Source organism: Talpa occidentalis, unplaced genomic scaffold (assembly GCF_014898055.3).
Source record: "Talpa occidentalis isolate TD23 unplaced genomic scaffold, MPIMG_talOcc4v2.1 talOcc4.3, whole genome shotgun sequence".
NCBI classification, from domain to species: domain Eukaryota; kingdom Metazoa; phylum Chordata; class Mammalia; order Eulipotyphla; family Talpidae; genus Talpa; species Talpa occidentalis.
The window spans coordinates 35,148,899-35,165,453 of record NW_023603184.1 but is presented as its reverse complement, the minus strand read 5'-3'; the positions used below and the strand labels follow the sequence as shown (position 1 = coordinate 35,165,453).

The 16,555-nt window shown below is 42.6% G+C and overlaps 1 protein-coding gene across 1 annotated transcript; it reads right to left on the bottom strand.

The window, feature by feature from the left end:
• Window positions 1-275: 275 nt before the first annotated feature.
• Window positions 276-1,332, bottom strand: LOC119254616 (olfactory receptor 52B2). The gene has a single exon (XM_037521716.2). It carries the CDS (start codon window positions 1,330-1,332, stop codon window positions 364-366), a length of 969 nt encoding a protein of 322 aa, XP_037377613.1. The 3' UTR covers window positions 276-363.
• Window positions 1,333-16,555: the final 15,223 nt, after the last annotated feature.

The window sequence follows — 16,555 nt, the reverse complement described above, 5'->3', positions numbered from 1 at the left end:
AAAGTTACCCGTCCCCTCATGGGTAAAAGTTCATCCAAATGGGATTGGCCCAGAGCAAGGCCCCAAAGCCTGCCACAAGTCTAAATCAACACACTTCATGCGGTGTTCAAATCCCTGGACTACATCTGGTCTACTAGGATAGTAAATTTTCATATCAGAGTCATGCACACTTAGTTATTACTGGATTGTGGGGGAGAAATGTGAGATAAGAAGAGGTTAGAAAAAAACAAAGAAGAAGGCAAAGAGGCTAAGGGTAGAATGAAGGGGGAAAGTGAAAAAGAAGGAAGGGGAAGAGAAGGAAATCTTTATATTTCACACATAATTTATTTGATCAAGCTGGGAATGGGGACTCATGAGGAGCCATCAGCCCAGAGGTGAAGCACAGCACCAAGCCTTGATGTTCACAAACCGGTGGACTACACCCTCCCGGATCTGCTTAGTCTTCACACCATAGACAATGGGATTGAGCATCGGTGGCACCACCACATAAAGATTGGCCAGCACGATATGGACATGTCGAGGGATGTTGCGTCCAAAGCGGTGCGTCAATAAGGTAAAGAAGGATGGAACATAAAACATGAGGATGACACAGAGGTGTGAGCCACAAGTGCTGAGGGCCTTGTGCTGGGCATCCTGCGAGGGCAAACGAAACACCGCTCGGAGGATCAGCGAGTAAGACACAGCGATGAGGATCACATCCAAGATGACCATGACAATGGGCACTGAGAAGCCATACCAGATGTTGATGGTAATGTCCGCACAGGCTAAGCGGGCCACTCCAATATGTTCACAGTAGGAATGTGGGATGATGTTGGTCTGGCAAAAGGGCAATCGCTTCAGCAAGAAAATCACAGGGAAAATGATACAGAAGCTTCGGATGACAATGGCCAGAGCAATCTTTCCCACGACGGGCCATGTTAGCACTGTTGTATAATGCAAGGGCGTGCAGATGGCCACAAAGCGGTCAAAGGCCATGGCTAGTAAGATGGCTGACTCCCCCACAAACATCACATGGACAAAGAAAACCTGGGTGACACAGGCATCAAAAGTAATGTCATGGGCATGGAACCAAAAGATTGCTAGGGCCTTGGGTACAGTAGTGGTGGACAGCAGGATGTCTGTGGTGGCCAGCATGGCGAGGAAGATGTACATGGGTTCATGAAGGTTACGTTCCATGATGATGACCACTATCAGGATGCTGTTCCCTAGGACTGCAATAAGATACATGAGGCAGAGGGGTATTGACAGCCAAATATGATAAGCTTCCAAGCCAGGGATGCCAAGTAGGACAAAAACTGCAGGGTGGAAGATGGTAAGATTGGAGTCACCCATCCTGCAAGGTATGGTCCTCTCTATAATGACTTAGAAGCTGGTGAGTCTGTTGAAAGTGAACAGTAAAAAGAACCTCTGAGATTGTGTAGAGATGGCAAAGATAACATGGATTTCTAAATTGTGGGAGTCTCCAGGGGAAACATTCTTAGCGCCTCCGTTGACTAGAGTCTCTGTGGCAATTAAACTTCAAGAAGCAACAAGGCTTCACCCTGCCCCCACAAAAGGACCCAACCATACCTGACATCATTCTACCATTTCTACACAAACTGTATTGTAAATTTCCTTTTCCAAAGGCTCACTCCTTCTGTATTTATCTGAATTTCCCCTTATTTCCACATCTCATACAAATCAAATTTTAACCTTAAATACCTTAAGACACATGATTTTATAATGACCTGTGTTCATAACATTATATTTCCTTCCTAAAGACCTATTAGCTAAACTATATTTTAACTTCATTATACTTAATCATATTGACATTTATCTGGCTACCACCTTGAATATTTCACTTGAGACTTGCCTGACATCATGATACTGTAGCTTCCTGTGTTTGGAAATTGAGCGTCAAATGGAAATCCAGAAGGAGCCTGGAGGATATAGTTCTCAGCAGACCCAAATTCAATGTTTCCTAAGGTACTGGGAAGTGGGGTGAACTATGAAATTGACAGAGGCCATGCATATCACCACTTCCTGGTGAGCTTTTCCTAGTCCTTCCCAATGATTCCATACAGGTGCCTCTTGGTTGTATCTAGATCTCCTTATTTTTAAAAGACTGCCAGGGAAACTATTCATTGAATAGGAAATCAATTTACTCCCCTCTGGCTCCATTAATATAGCTCCCATTCCCTCTTCACCTCCCACCCTCAAAAATATTTAGGTTTCCCTTCTGCTATGAAGAGATAATCATGGAGCCCTTCTTGCCTTAACTCTTTTTATCTCTCATTGATTTGCTTCTATATTTCTGGGCTATCTGACAGCTTGTTGGACTAGGGAAAGGGTGAGTCATTTTTTAAAAAAAAGAACCATGGAGAAAATCAGGAGAGAGTAGGGAGGATCGAGGTAATAAATAACTGTTAGATGAATGCCTAATGGGATTAAGGACCCATGATGCAAGCATCCAAAGGAACGAATGCCCCAACTTCAAGTCCATCTCCCTGACTCTATGCAGATGCAGCTGCTCAGGGTGTGATGGGCTGTGGTAGCAATGAGAGCCCAGGTGGGGCAGGGAAAGGAGCAGGGCTGGATTTCGACAAGGCTGGGCTAAGGGTATTTCAAATCCTCTGGCCAGGATATTTCAAATATTTACTCACCTTCTGTTTGGAAGAGAGGCTGAACTTTGCTCAGATAAGAACAAAGATGACAGGCCACAGGTACCATAGCTCTGCCTCTATTACAAAGCATTGGCTCCAATAGCAAGTAAACAAAATTCCCACCAGCAAACAAATTCATTTTTCTTAGGAAAAAAATTCTACTGAGAATTTTTTCTCACCACTTCTCCCTCCCCATTAGTTATTAAGGTATCACTTTTCAATAACAGATACCCTATATAAGTTCTCATAGAAACAGCCCCTTATCTCTGCACATGGTTCCAAAGGTGTTTTATAACTGGAATAGTGAGATACCAAAGGCAAGGTAGGGGAGGGGCGGCAAAGCCTTGCATGGCTCTTAATGAGGTTCTAGAAGGAAGCTAGTGGTTGTGTGAAGAGGTAGCCTTCTATGGGCTTCATCGCAACTGGGCTGAGGATTCTCAGCAGGAGGGGACTAGGCTCACTTAAGAAAGAGTCAGAGGGCCTCCCTGGTGGCTCAGTGGGTTGATCGCAGTGCTATGAAGCTGTCTGCAGCCTCTGCCTCATGGGTTCGATTCCCGGCCGGCCAGGGAGATACCCCAATAGCATGACAGACCTTTCCTGCTGCCCGCTGGAAAAGTCACTCTTTTCAGCCCTGCTGATAACGAAAGAGTTGGGCCAAGAAGGTTTAAACAAGGGGCTCACAGACTTTGCAAGTCCACAGTGCACCTTATAGAAAGAATCGATTAAAACCCAAGGCTTTAGGCCTCCCTAGTGGTGCAGACAGTTGAGCGCAGAGCTGTGAAGCTGTCCGCAGCCTCTGCAGTGCCAGTTCGATCCCCGCCGGCCTCAGAGCAACCCACATGGCAAGCAGACCTCTCCTGTCTCGCCTGCTGCTCCCCTTATTGTAGAGCAACCCCAATACAAAACGGGGTGCCTGACTGTGGGTCCTCACCCGCGCGCTTAAAAGGACTTATTAATGCTCTACTGCAGGCACACGTGAAAGGTTAATAAAAAAGGTTTATTTACAAGGGAAGGGGAAATGAGGAAATGTACAGCTCTGGGAGAAAAGTGGGAGACAAAGTTTTAAATGAGTCCTACCCGATCCGCCGATCAGGAATCCCAAAATGGCGCTCTGAGAGTTGGCCGCCAGCCAGGAGTGGTGAAGCCAGGAGGCGAGCGATCGCGAGCCAGAGAGAGCCCAAGGCCCATGTGTTTGGTTTTTATATCCAACCTGGCTGTCCAACTCCACCCTCAGGTCCCAGCCACCCTCCCTTTGGTGGTGATGGGATTTGTCTTTCCCAATGTCTTGATGGCTTTAGTCTGGAGTGGGGGTGGGGTCCACAAAGCCTGTATGGGATTAACTCAGGACATCATTTCCCCCTAACACCCTCAGCAGTGTATTTCAGTCAGTCCGCCTGTTCTGTTCCCCGCTGTCTCTGGTGAATCCTCTCACCCTCCCGCGCATCTGCCCTGTACCCTGGTTCTTGTATAAATAAATTTTAAAAATCTTTAAAAAAATAAAATAAAATAAAACCCAAGGTTTCCTTTCCCTCCATCCCCTAAAGCATCAACATGCCTCTAGGTCAAAACAACTTAAAATCAAAAGCCCCTCAACCCAGAATAATAAAATTTTTAATGACTCACTGTTCCTATCTATATAAACTAAATTCAAACTTGTGATTGCTGGAACAGTTCTCACAGAGGAAAATCAGTCAGACTGTATCTCTGGTTTGAAGCCTCACTTTGATTTCCTAACAAACTCTTTGTCTATCATTGAGACATTTATTCCAGTTAATATTTTACTTCTGCTCACCTCCTTTTTTTCATTTGTAAACTATAGCTAATAATAAATTCCAAATGTAATTAGGAAGATTAAATGAGTTAATTCATATAAAATACTCATAAGAGGTTACTATTGTTGTCAGAATTATCACTATTAAATATTCAAAACTCTGGCCATTATCCTGTATACATTATCCTGTATTTTTTTTCCAACAGGCAAATATCTTAATGAGTATCTGCAACAGAAAACTCTCATTCTCCTTCTAAATATGACCAAAGGAAAATCTCTTCCCAGGAATAAAGAAGAAAGGGATGAGCAAAGTGCCCAAGGACAGAAAAACAGCTTAAAAATAAATCTCTCAGGTGAAACTGGTGTCTCAGAATTAGGACCCTAGGGACTGGTGTTGCACCAGGCAGGTCCTCCTGTGATGGATTTAGCCTTGGGTCAGAATCACCAGGCAGGCTTTCCTCAAATGAACACCTATTTGTCTTGGCAAAAACAGAGAAAGATTAGTTCCATTATCAAAGAAAAGATTCAGTCCGGCTAAGGAGAAATGGAGCCACATCTTCCCAGCAGCCCCTTAGAAACTCTGCTTTCTTTTTCTTCCAAGTGTCTTCTTTTCTTCCTATAAGTCCCCTCCAACTCTAATTTTTTATTATGCCCACACCTCTTCTGAAAGTTATATAGGGCCTCCCTGGTGGCACAAGGGGTTAGGACGTAGCCTATGAAGGTAACCGCAGCCTGTGCAGCATGAGTTTGATCCCTGGCCAGCCAGGGAGACACCCTCATGGTGCAGCAGACCTCTCCTGACTCACCCGCAGCTCCCCTCAGCAGTGTATTTCAGTTAGTCTGCCTTTTCTGTTCCCTGCTCTGTCTCTGGTGAATCCTCTCACCCTCCACATCTCTGGCTTGTACCCCAGTTCTTGCATGCATAAATAAATAAATCTTATAAAAAATAGTATTTTCATAAAAAAGAAAGTTATATAAAGTCTTTTTGTCTTTAGACAGTCTTAATTTTTTTTAATATTCCTGTTTGTTTTTTTTTTAAAGATTTATTTATTTTTATACAAAAGCTGGGATACAGGCCAGAGGCGCAGGAGGGTGGTTGGACCCACCAGAGGCAGAGCAGGTAGCAGAACAGGCAGACAATAGAAATACACTGCTGAGGGGAGCAGTGGGCATGACAGGAGAGGTCTGCCGCACCATGTGGGATCCTCCCCAGCCAGCTGGGATTGAACCCTCACTGCAGAGGCTGCAGACAGCTTCACAGCACAGAGCTCAACCTGCTGCGCCACCAGGGAGGCCCCTAGACAGTCTTAATTTTGGAAGACTCTCCTAACATCATAACCACATATTAAAATGAACCCACCTGAAATATATAGTTTTGTAAACAAATAAAAAAGTAAACCAATAACATTTGATTTAAAAATGCACCACAAGTCACATCAGATATGACGGTTAGATAAGTATATAAGAATTGAGGCAGTTCTTTTTTTACCCACTTACGTTATCTTAATATTTATTTATACAAATATTTGTTTCTTGTTGCCATTTTCCCCATATGTGTGCCTCAGATCTCCAGTGTTTTTCATGCTCTTAGTCCCTTGGAAATAAACAGCTTTGCACACTGAAGTCATGACCTAATGAATAAAGACATCTTGCCCCAAGCCTCACATTACAGGGTGAGCTCTCTTTGCAGCATAATGTACAGAAAGATTATCTGTAAGATATATTGCAAGAACTGTGTTTCAAATAATGTACAAGCTATCAAAATATATAAATGTTTTATCCTTTTAATAAATTGGAGTAAATTCAGATTTTTACTGCTAATAACATTCTTGCTAATTAACACTTATGAAAAGGTTTAAGCTGTAAGGCTGTTATGAAACTAATGAAAATGATTTCAAAATCTAAATCAGCATTATTTACTTGTGTTCTTTGGCACTGAGCTACCCTTCATTCATTGACATCCCTTTAATGGTGACTCACATTTTTGAGAAATAGCCTCTCAACAAAAGTCTCCACCTACCCATTTGTTTCACCCCTTGTAGACATTTTGGAGATCATGTCAAAATTCGAGTAGGCATATGGTGGTGCATCATGTGTAAATATCATGTACCATGTCCTTGTGATGTGGTGAAAAAATATGGTGAGTCCTGCTACAAGGCCCCACCTCCTCTTCTCCTGGTCTCTAGATGTAGCCTGCAAAATGCAGAATGCAAGGCTGAATGAGAATGATTTTTCCAGTTGAGACATACCTGATACCCATATTGCCAAGAGAGAGTTTCCTCAAGAGCCTTACTTTGGGACTGGGGGGTTTACAAGACTAAGCACAGATTCTGGTATATCGTAGTTATGTAGGAGAGTCTTGAATAAATGTCCCATGGAATTAATGAATTTTTATTTCGCCAGTGAATTTGTGTACCAGTGTGATGATCACAGTCAGACTCATTTTCATGAATAGTCTCCACAGATCGCCCCTATTCTGGTACATTCTGGTTCTGACTGATCTATAAACTGCAATCAGTTTATCCAGCAGTTTCCCTTCCCCACAATTTTCTGCTGCTTCCCCTGAAGGCTCCCTGCATTCACACTCCTGTATCTAATCAGTGTCCACCTCCTGGCCTCTCTGAGCTTGTCATATTGTGATCCCTCTCCCATCCTTCCACTAGCTGACCTTTTGTCTTTCCCTCACGCATCTGTGTCCTCTCTCCTGGTTCTATTCAGTGTCTTTCACAGATACTTCTAAGTACACACACACACCCCTGCACACACACACACACACTCCTGCCAATCTCTCCCGCTGCTGCCTTCAATGTTCTTAAACTCACCTACTCCATCGCAAAATCAGCTGAAGGATTGAGAAAGGGGGAGAGAAGAAGAAAACTTTGCTTGCTCTGAGAGAAAAGGGATGAGAAGGAAAGAGGAGGCTGGAAATTGGTCATGTTGTCATGAGGATTGTCACTATTCCTACCTGTGGGGGTGCTTTATATTTAGACTGAGAAGCCACATGCTACTGTCTTCTGGAGGCAGGCGTCAGGGACACCCCTGGGATCATAGAGCATGGGGTCAATGAACCCAAAGAGAAATGCAAACTCTTCCCCTTGTGCCAACAGGGAGAGCAGCAACTCTAGGGATTATTAGTAAAGCCAGCAAAATACACATAAAGTATGAGAAGACACAGCACAAAGAGTGTGACAGAAACCCCAGCAAAAAATAATAACATACTAACAGTCGCATTTTTTCAGCTGTTACTTCCTTGTCACTGTGTTACAGCTGAACATAAATTATCTCATTTTATTCTCCGAAAAACCCAGTGACAAAGGGGACTATTATAATAGCCACTGGACAAATGAGACAGAGACTTACAGAAACTAAGTAGCTGTTAAGAAGACAAAATCCACTGGTGAACATGTTAAAGTGTTAGCCAGATTCTGTTAAGAAATGCCAACTAAGGGAGCTGAGAGGGATAATGTCCAAGTGACCCTGCAGTCACCAAGAGGGAGGACAGTACTGCTTCCCCCTCCAAAAAGAAGGTGATGACCCTTGCAGAGGCTACTGCCCCAGGTTGTGATGGACCCCAAAGCCAAGGTCATTGCTTCTCCTTAGGGCCAGGGATGGGGGCCTGCACACTGGGTGGGAAGTCAGCAGCCCCCAAGGGCCTGAAAAAGGCAGGCGAATCCATCAAGGCCTCTTCCATGTCCAAAGTGTCTGACAAGAAGGCGGAAGCCAAGAGCTGGAGCCAGGGTGGCGACAGACTGAGATTCTACTTGAGGTTTTTATTCCCCAAAGTTATCTCTCTAATCCACTGTAACCTATATATTAATAAAGGTGCTTTCCCCAGACGAACAAACAAACAAATAAATAAAGAGGTAGGTGGGTAGAAAATTCCAGAACTCACTCAGGTGACAGGCCTCTCTAGGGTAAGTCAGTCAAGGTATGTTCAAGAAAACAAGTCACAGAATAAATGAAAGGTTATTTTTTACACCATTAAAAAGAAAAATTTATTTTGTGTGAGCACTTAATTAAGTAGTCTAATGTTGCTTGGAGGAAAGTAATCCTTCCCAACTCATCTTATAACTTTTGGAGCAAAGATGTTGCTAGGAACCCAATCAGGAGGTGGGAAAAGACACCCACCCAGCAATTGTACTCTACAGCGTTGACCCAACGGGAATAAAAGCCCTGTCCACAAATATTCCTAGCAACTTTATTCATAGTTGCCACAGTCTGGAAACAACCCAAATGGCCATTAACAGGGGAACGGACAAGTGAAAGGTGATACAGGCACACAATGGAATACTATTCAGCAACTGAAATGAACAAAGCACGAAAACATACAACACAAAAACTCAACATTGCTATGTTGCGTGAAAGAGGGCACATACGAAAGGCAACAGGCTGTATGACTCCATTTATATGAGTGTCTGCTACAGTCTTTGGTGTTAGAAATCAGAGTAAGTTACTGCTTCTGATGTGGGAGGAAGCAGGAAGGAGTTTCTTTGATGAAAATATTCTATATAGTGACAGAAGTGCGAGTTACATGGGTGTCAGTATTTGTCAAAAGAAGGATTTTTTTTGCACATCAGAAAGGAATAAAGAGCAATATAAATGAAGTAAAAATATGGGTAAATTCATCTTCTCATGAGTTTTTTATATAACATGCAGTGACTAAAACAAAAATCATAACACCATCTGACACTCAAGATAGTGATATTTAAAAGTGAGAAAAGAAACTAAACAAAACTAAGGCACTGGCACATTACTAAGAGGTGAAGTGTTGACATCAGTGGGCTCTGAGTCACATGGGCATATTTTAATAGGGCAACTGCAAAGAAGATTAAACAAAGCCATACACTTAAAACGCTATACATCAATCAACAAGAAATCCCCAAAATGCATTAAGTCAAGAAAACAGAAATGGGGCCTCCCCGGTGGTGCAGCGGTTGAGTGCTGGGTTGCGAAGCTGCCCGCAGCTTCTGCAGCGCAGGTTCGATTCCCGGCTGTTCCCCGGCCACTGGAGGAGGGTCCCACATGGCGTGCACACCTCTCCTGCCGCCCGCTGCTCCCCTCAGCAGTGTACTTCGGTCCTTCTGCCTGCTCTGCTCCCCGCTCTGGCTCTGGTGAATTCTCTCACCCTCCCGCGCTTCTGACTGTACCCAGTGCTTGTATAAATAAATAAATAAATCTTTAAAAAAAAAAAAAAAAAGAAAATGACTTGTAACTCTTTAAAAAAAAAAAAAAGAAAACAGAAATGTAGGAATGAGACACAGAAATAACAAAAGAAAGAATAAAATGGCAGATTAAGACATGACATGAATAATTACTTTAACTATAAGCGATCTAAATACAACAATTAAAAAACAGGATGGATTTAAAAACAAAACCCAACTATATTTTTGTAATAACTCACATTAAATTCAATGATGTAGGTAGATTGAAATAAAAGGATGGAAATATATATATATATATATGTAATGCAAGCATACATTTATATTTTTTAAAGTTTATTTTTAGATGAAGTACTTTTCCCCCAACATCACTGTTAATTTTTGGACAGTTTTTGATTTCTACCCTCAAGAAATCAAATGGTAATCAAATGTATGGTCAGCTGGTAAGTTTTGTCTTTATCCTGACCCTTTGTTCAGTTTCTATATATTCCACATATAAATAAAACCATCAAATATTTATAATTTTCCTTCTGACTTACCTTGGAAAGCACTCATTGAAATGGGGTAGGGGAAATGGAGAGCTGGCCAACAGATATGAAGTTCCAGTTCATGCAAGATAAATAATTTCTGGAGATCAACTATACAGCATAGTGCCTGTAGTTAACAATATTGCCCTTTATACTTAAAATGTGCTAAGAGGTATAAAATTTAAGTTAAATATCTTCTCAAATAATAATAATACTAATAACAGAAACAGACCCATAAAATATGTCCAAATGATTTCTTGCAGAGGTACGAAAGCAATTCAGTAGAGAAAAACAGTCTTTTCAGTAAGTATGCTGGAGCATTTGGACTCCAAATGCAAAACAATATGCCACAAGCTAAACCTCATACCTTATACAAAATTTAACTCAGAATGGGTCACAGACAAGTAAAAAACACAAAACAATGAGGATTTTTAGAAGAAAACGTGAGAGAAAAATCTCTGGGATCCAGGTCTAGGCAAAAAGTTCTTATGTTGGGCTTTGTCAAGTTTTAAAACTTGCTCTGCAAAAGACCTTGTAAAAAATATGAGAAAACAGGGGACAGACTGGGAGAAAGTATTTGCAATATGTTCAGCTAAAGACTAGTATTTAAAATATATAAAGAATTCTCAAAACTCAACAGTAAAAAAATCCAGTTAAAATTTGACAAAAATCAGGAAGAAACATTTCACACTAAAGGACATAAAGATGACACAGAAACACATGACATCTGCCCATGGCTACTCCAGTAGCCATGAGGAAATACACATTAATACCACAATGAGGTATCACTTTCCATCTCAAAAATAATTTCGAAAGCAACACCACCAAATGCTGATAAGTCTGAGAGAGACCGAATCACTCATACACTGTTGGTAGGGATGTAGATGATGCCTCCTCTCTAGAAAGGTCTGGCAATTGCTTCTAAAAGTAAACATGCACCTACCATGTGACCCAACAGCTGTCCTGTTGGGCATTTATCCCAGAGAAATGAAAATTTATGTCCCTGCAAAAACTCAGATGTGATTGTTCATAGAAACTTTTGGTTTTTTCCAAATCATCTAAATATATTTAAAAAAAATCTTAATTCTCTTCCCAAAAATAGAAATTTCAAGCTTTTACTGTAAAGCTTGAAAAAAAATTTCAAGCTTTTACTTATAAAGATGTATAAGAAAAAGAAGAAGAATCTCTTTATTCCATTCTAGAAACATACCTAGTTGGCCTTCACCAAAGAATGGCTGAACAAACTCTGGTATATCCATATCATGAAACTTCACTCAGTAATTTTAAAAAAAGCAATGAAATATAACAACTTGGATGTATCTGAGGGAACAATGCTTAATCAAAAGAAAAACATTACATAGTGTTATAACATTGCATAGTGTTATGATTCCACTTACGCTACATTCTTGAGATGACAAAATTGTAGAAATGGAGGAGAGGCAATAGGTTGTTAGGAGTTACTCAGGGAGGTATGAGCAGGTACCAAGGAGGTGGGTGTGCTTATAAAAGAGCAAAAGGAAGGGATCACTGTGGTGATGGAATTATTTTGTGTCTTAACTATATCTTGGTTGTGATACTGCTTTGTAGTTAGTTACTACTGAGGGAGACTAGTAAACTTTCTCAGTACAATACAATGCAGTATAGTTCTAAATGTGAATATCTAATTATCTAAAAATCAAAAATGTACGCATATGTAGACAGCTATTTAAAGAGAAGCCATAAGTGCTATATCTATTAACGTTAAGGGTCTACAATATATTGCTATGAAGCAAATTAGCACTTGGCATAAAGTAGGTGTTTCATTGATTTTATGAAGTTAATTTAAAAATAGCATAAATACATAAAATTTGATTACAAAGTCATGTCTCCTTTAGGTCAATATTAATTCTGGTGACAGAAAAAATGCTTCTTCCATGCCTCACACTGAAGGAAAAGAATAATTGAATAATTTAAGGAAGGTTGCAGGGTCCCAACCCAACCCAACCCTACTATCTTACAGTGTTGCCTTGGAGACAAAGTTGGGGACTTTGACCATTTAGGAGATCACTGGTGTCTCTGCCATACATGGTCAGAGACAGAGTCCGTGTAAAGGACAGACAGAGTTGCAGAGGAAGGGGAAATGAGCAACGAGAGCAGATAATATTAAAGGAAAGTTGATTATAATCTAGATCCAATCTATTCCACACCCATGCCAGAACCTGACTTCTACGAGATGCTATTATAATGGAGGAGAAATTTCCTCTAGCCAATCTGCACTGTCGGAGACTGGGGACTCCCATTGCCCCTAAACTTTATGGACTATTAAGAACATTTCTGTAGGAGGAGTGAGGAGCCTGAGATGGAGGGAAGGAGGTCTTCCTTAGCAAGAAGACCTAAAAGACAGAATGTTATGGTCATGGTAGTTCCATGACTTCTCCCAATCTCCATAGGATTGTGCCACTTGATCTTACCATGGGGCTTCAGAGTTCCTCTGCCCTTCCAGAAACTAAGGGAAGGTGAAGCCTAGGATGCTGGGGTGGCCATAAAGGAATCTCATACTGACCTGGCACCTGAGACTTGACAATTGAGAATTCTTCTTAGGCATTTATGTTGAGTGGCACCACTAGGACCCAAGATCTTCTGATCTATAGTCTAGTGTATAAATGGGTGATCTTCTGTGTTGCTGCTTGCTGGTCACTGTAAGCAGAGAACTGGCACAAGCTGATCTCTGGGAACCCTATTCTCCAGGAGGTGCTGGAGAATATCAGAGCAAGTTCCCAGAGTCCGTCTATCCTTATTCCCATGCCAGTCCAGCAGCAACCGAGAGGGCCAATGAGCTTCCCTTCCTCCTCCTGTTCCACCCACTCCTCACAGAGAGCTGGCACCCACCTGGGGCATAAGCACTGGCACAAAGCTCCACATGGCCACAGGTGTCTTGTCAGGCTATACTTGAAGAGCCAATGTCCCAGGTGAAGAACGGCCAGGTGGCCCCCAGCCGATAATGCTGGGTTGCAGAGTGGGAGGCCAACAAATGAACTTCTCTGGAGATGAAGGCAGTGATACCCCCAGTACATCCTGGATTAGTGAAGAGTGGGAAACGTAGAATACAGAAACATGATGACTTCATTTTTGTTGGTTCTAAGGGGTCTATGTTATCTTCTGAACAGTATTTGTACAAGCAGCCAGTACCCCGGATAGACAAATGTCCCATTGTGTTCTCTTGAGGTAAAGAACATTTCTCCCACCCCTCTCCTTCTTGGTTTTCAACCCACTGCTCTCGCCAACCAACACTCCTCTTGCCTCAATGATGAGAAATCAGTTCACTGCCAGGTAACTGATGTATTTCCTATATCTCCCCGTTCAGTAATCCGAGGAGTACCTGACAGTCTCAAAGTCTTCTAACTCCTCCTCCCGAGAACAAATGCCTTTTGCTAGAAACTCCTATTTATGTGCTAAATCTCAGCAGAAATGGTTGTAGTGGTTAAGAGCGAGGAGGCTAGAGCCAGGCTTGTTGTATCCTAACTGATATTTGCCAGTTGTGTGATCTTAAGGAAGTTACATTCTTTTTTTTTATTTTAAAAACAATTTTTATTGAAGTAAAATTGCATTATAATAATATATAATTATTTAAAAAACTATTTTTCCAGCTTTACTGAAGTAATTTGACTTCTCCCATTGTGATGATCTAAAGTGTACATGTGACACTTTGATGTATGTATATATTGCAAAGTGATAACCACAATAATGTTAGTTTACATACCATCGTCTTAGAGTTATATTTTTTGTGTGCTCAGGACTTTCAAAATCTCTCTCCTAGCAACTTTAAAATATACAATACACTATAATTAATAATTATGAAAGTTATTTTCATTGTACCTTGGTTCTGAGTTTATAAAGGTGGGGCTAACACACACCTACCGCGAATGGGTGTTCTGAGAATAGGGCTTAGATCAATGCCTGCCTGTAGGAAACTTCACAGCACCCTGGGCCTCTACTGTAATTCAAAGAAGACTGCCCTGTCTGCCAAGATGAGGGCGAAGACTCCTTTCCCTGTGCTTCCACTATTTCTGGTACTAAGCTGAATTAATTTAATAGCCCTGTAACAACTGTTTGCACACTGTGGCCACTAGAGTGTAAGCTCCTGCGGGCAGCAGTGTCTTGTTGCCAGGGTAGCCTCACCATATGGCGCAGGATCAGGCACAAAAGAGATGCAATCACTTCCTCCTAAAGTTGATTTTGAAATACAAATTTGTTCCAACCATTTGGCACATTAAGGAACTGAGCACGACATGAACTTCTCGTTTGCTTACATGTAGCTTCACCTGCAAGAAACTGAGTGAGTGCAGAAGGCTACACCCAGCCGAGCCTCACTGTGTAGAGACCCAACATGCAAACGCCTCAAAGTTCTGCTGCCTCTGGCCGCAGGTCACATGATGACCCACGCCCATCCACAGCTGGTGTTGCGGCACCCCGCTGACCAGAGCGCAGCCTCTCCTTATACCACTTCACAGAAATTCACAAGTTGCTTCCAGAGCACTTCCCCAAAAAATACTCCAGACCTTTTTCAAGGCAAAGTGTTGTATTTCTTGGCATATTTATGTACTTTCTAGCCATTTATTGTGTGTAAAATTTTGCTACCATTTTCATTAGATTTCATTCGATTTTTAAATGTGTCATCAACAAAGTTTTTGAAAGGTGTGGCCCTATTCCCATTCATCCCATAAACCCTGTATTTTATTGCATTACCTTACAGCCTGGTGGTACATAGTGTCTGCCTCCATATAACTGAGAGAAACACACTCGGTGGGCTTGTGGGATAACCCTTCCTCATCTCCATGGATACTAAGGCCTGTAGAAGACCCTGTGCCTCAGCAAATGCTGTTTAGGCTAGCAGTTCAGTCCCACAGTTAAAAGCAATAAATATGTATTCATCAGTTGCAGCATGCCAGGGGTTGTGACGAGCAGTGGAGATACTGTGGTTAACAAGAAACACTGCCTGTAACTCTACCTGTCTAGTGAGGGTGAGAGAGACATGTAATTACAATGCGGGGAGGGATGTTGGGTGCTATTAAGGAATAAAGCAATGTCTTCTCTCCCAGGCTTCAGGGAGTCAGCAAAGACCTCCCAGAGGAAGCTTTCCTCTTTTCCAGATTTTTCCATTCTCTTAAATCGGTCCCTTTCCTGTTGCCCCTTCTCTGCCTCAATACTTTCAAGTTACTGGGTCTATTAGTATTGAGAAAGAGGCAGAACAGCAAAGAGTTAACATGGCACAGGTGGGAGGGGGGAGGGCCCCAGGGAAGCAGGTGGAACTGGGACATAAAGGGCCCCACAGGCACTGGTCAAGGCAACAGAAGCTGCCAACACACTCTGGTCAGACCTTTCCCCCGTCAAATCTTCTGCTGAGGGAGTGCTTTCTTCCTCATTGACTACTGTTCTACATTTATTAAGCGTCTGCCGTGAGCTGGATTCTGGGAGGAATCAGTTCTGCGCACCCTGCCTCCTCCAACATCAGAGATGCTTCTTCCTCGAATGGCTTCTACTCTGGGTTAAGTACCAGTTCCTCCTCCTCTGGCACCTCCACTACCTTGGGCATCCCCGGAGTGAGACTCTAGGTAGTGGGACCCTCTTCTGAATCATAAAGAAGGAAAAAAGGTACAGAAGTTTTTAGTTTGGTTTTTTTTTTTTGCTGCCATCTGTCTGTCTCCACTGCTTCCCAGGCACTTCATCTCGCTAGCCATTGCTCAAGTTCACTACCTCAGCATCAAGTTAAGAATGACATGAGCAACCCACACCCCCAAACCCACCAGGTTTTCTTCTATCACATCTGGCTTCTGGCTTCACTCCAGATCCCATTGTCTTCCTCCTCACATTTCTCCCTTTCTCTCTGCTCTCCTCATACATTCTTGGAAGGTTGGGACAAGGTTAAAACTGCACATTTCAGGCCATTGTGTCCACCCCCTTTATAAAGCTGAGCTAGCCAAGGCCTAGAAGTTCTGCCTAAGGATAACAGTCAGGGGCAGCACAAGACTGAGGCCTGATCACTCCACAGCACGGCCTTTCTCCCCACCTAGAGAAGCTGAGACTGACACACTTGTATCCAGAGAACGAAAAACATTCATCTCAGTTCCACTTAACTGACTTCCCCCTGGCGGGCTCTGGCTGTGCCAGCCTCTGCAGCAGTGACCGACGCCCCACCCCCATCTGCCTCTATACCCCTCATTTCCCTCTACAACACTCATGGGCTCTCAGGCACAAAGAACTTCCCCATCCTAGCCAGGGTTGCAACCTTGATTATCCATCTAACCCCCAACAAAGTTAATAACCCTGTGGTCCTTCCACCCCTGTGCTCCCCCTACACATGCTCCATTGGATGGGTCCCTGCTACTGCGACTGTGACATCCTCAAAAACTCCCCTTGGTCCTTCTATCAGGAGCCAGTCCCCCATGAGCCCTAAAGATTTGCCCCCCTCCGCAGAGA

Coding starts and splice junctions, on each gene's coding strand:
- LOC119254616 (XM_037521716.2), bottom strand. CDS start 1,332: ATGGGTGACTCCAATCTTACCATCTTCCACCCTGCAGTTTTTGTCCTA.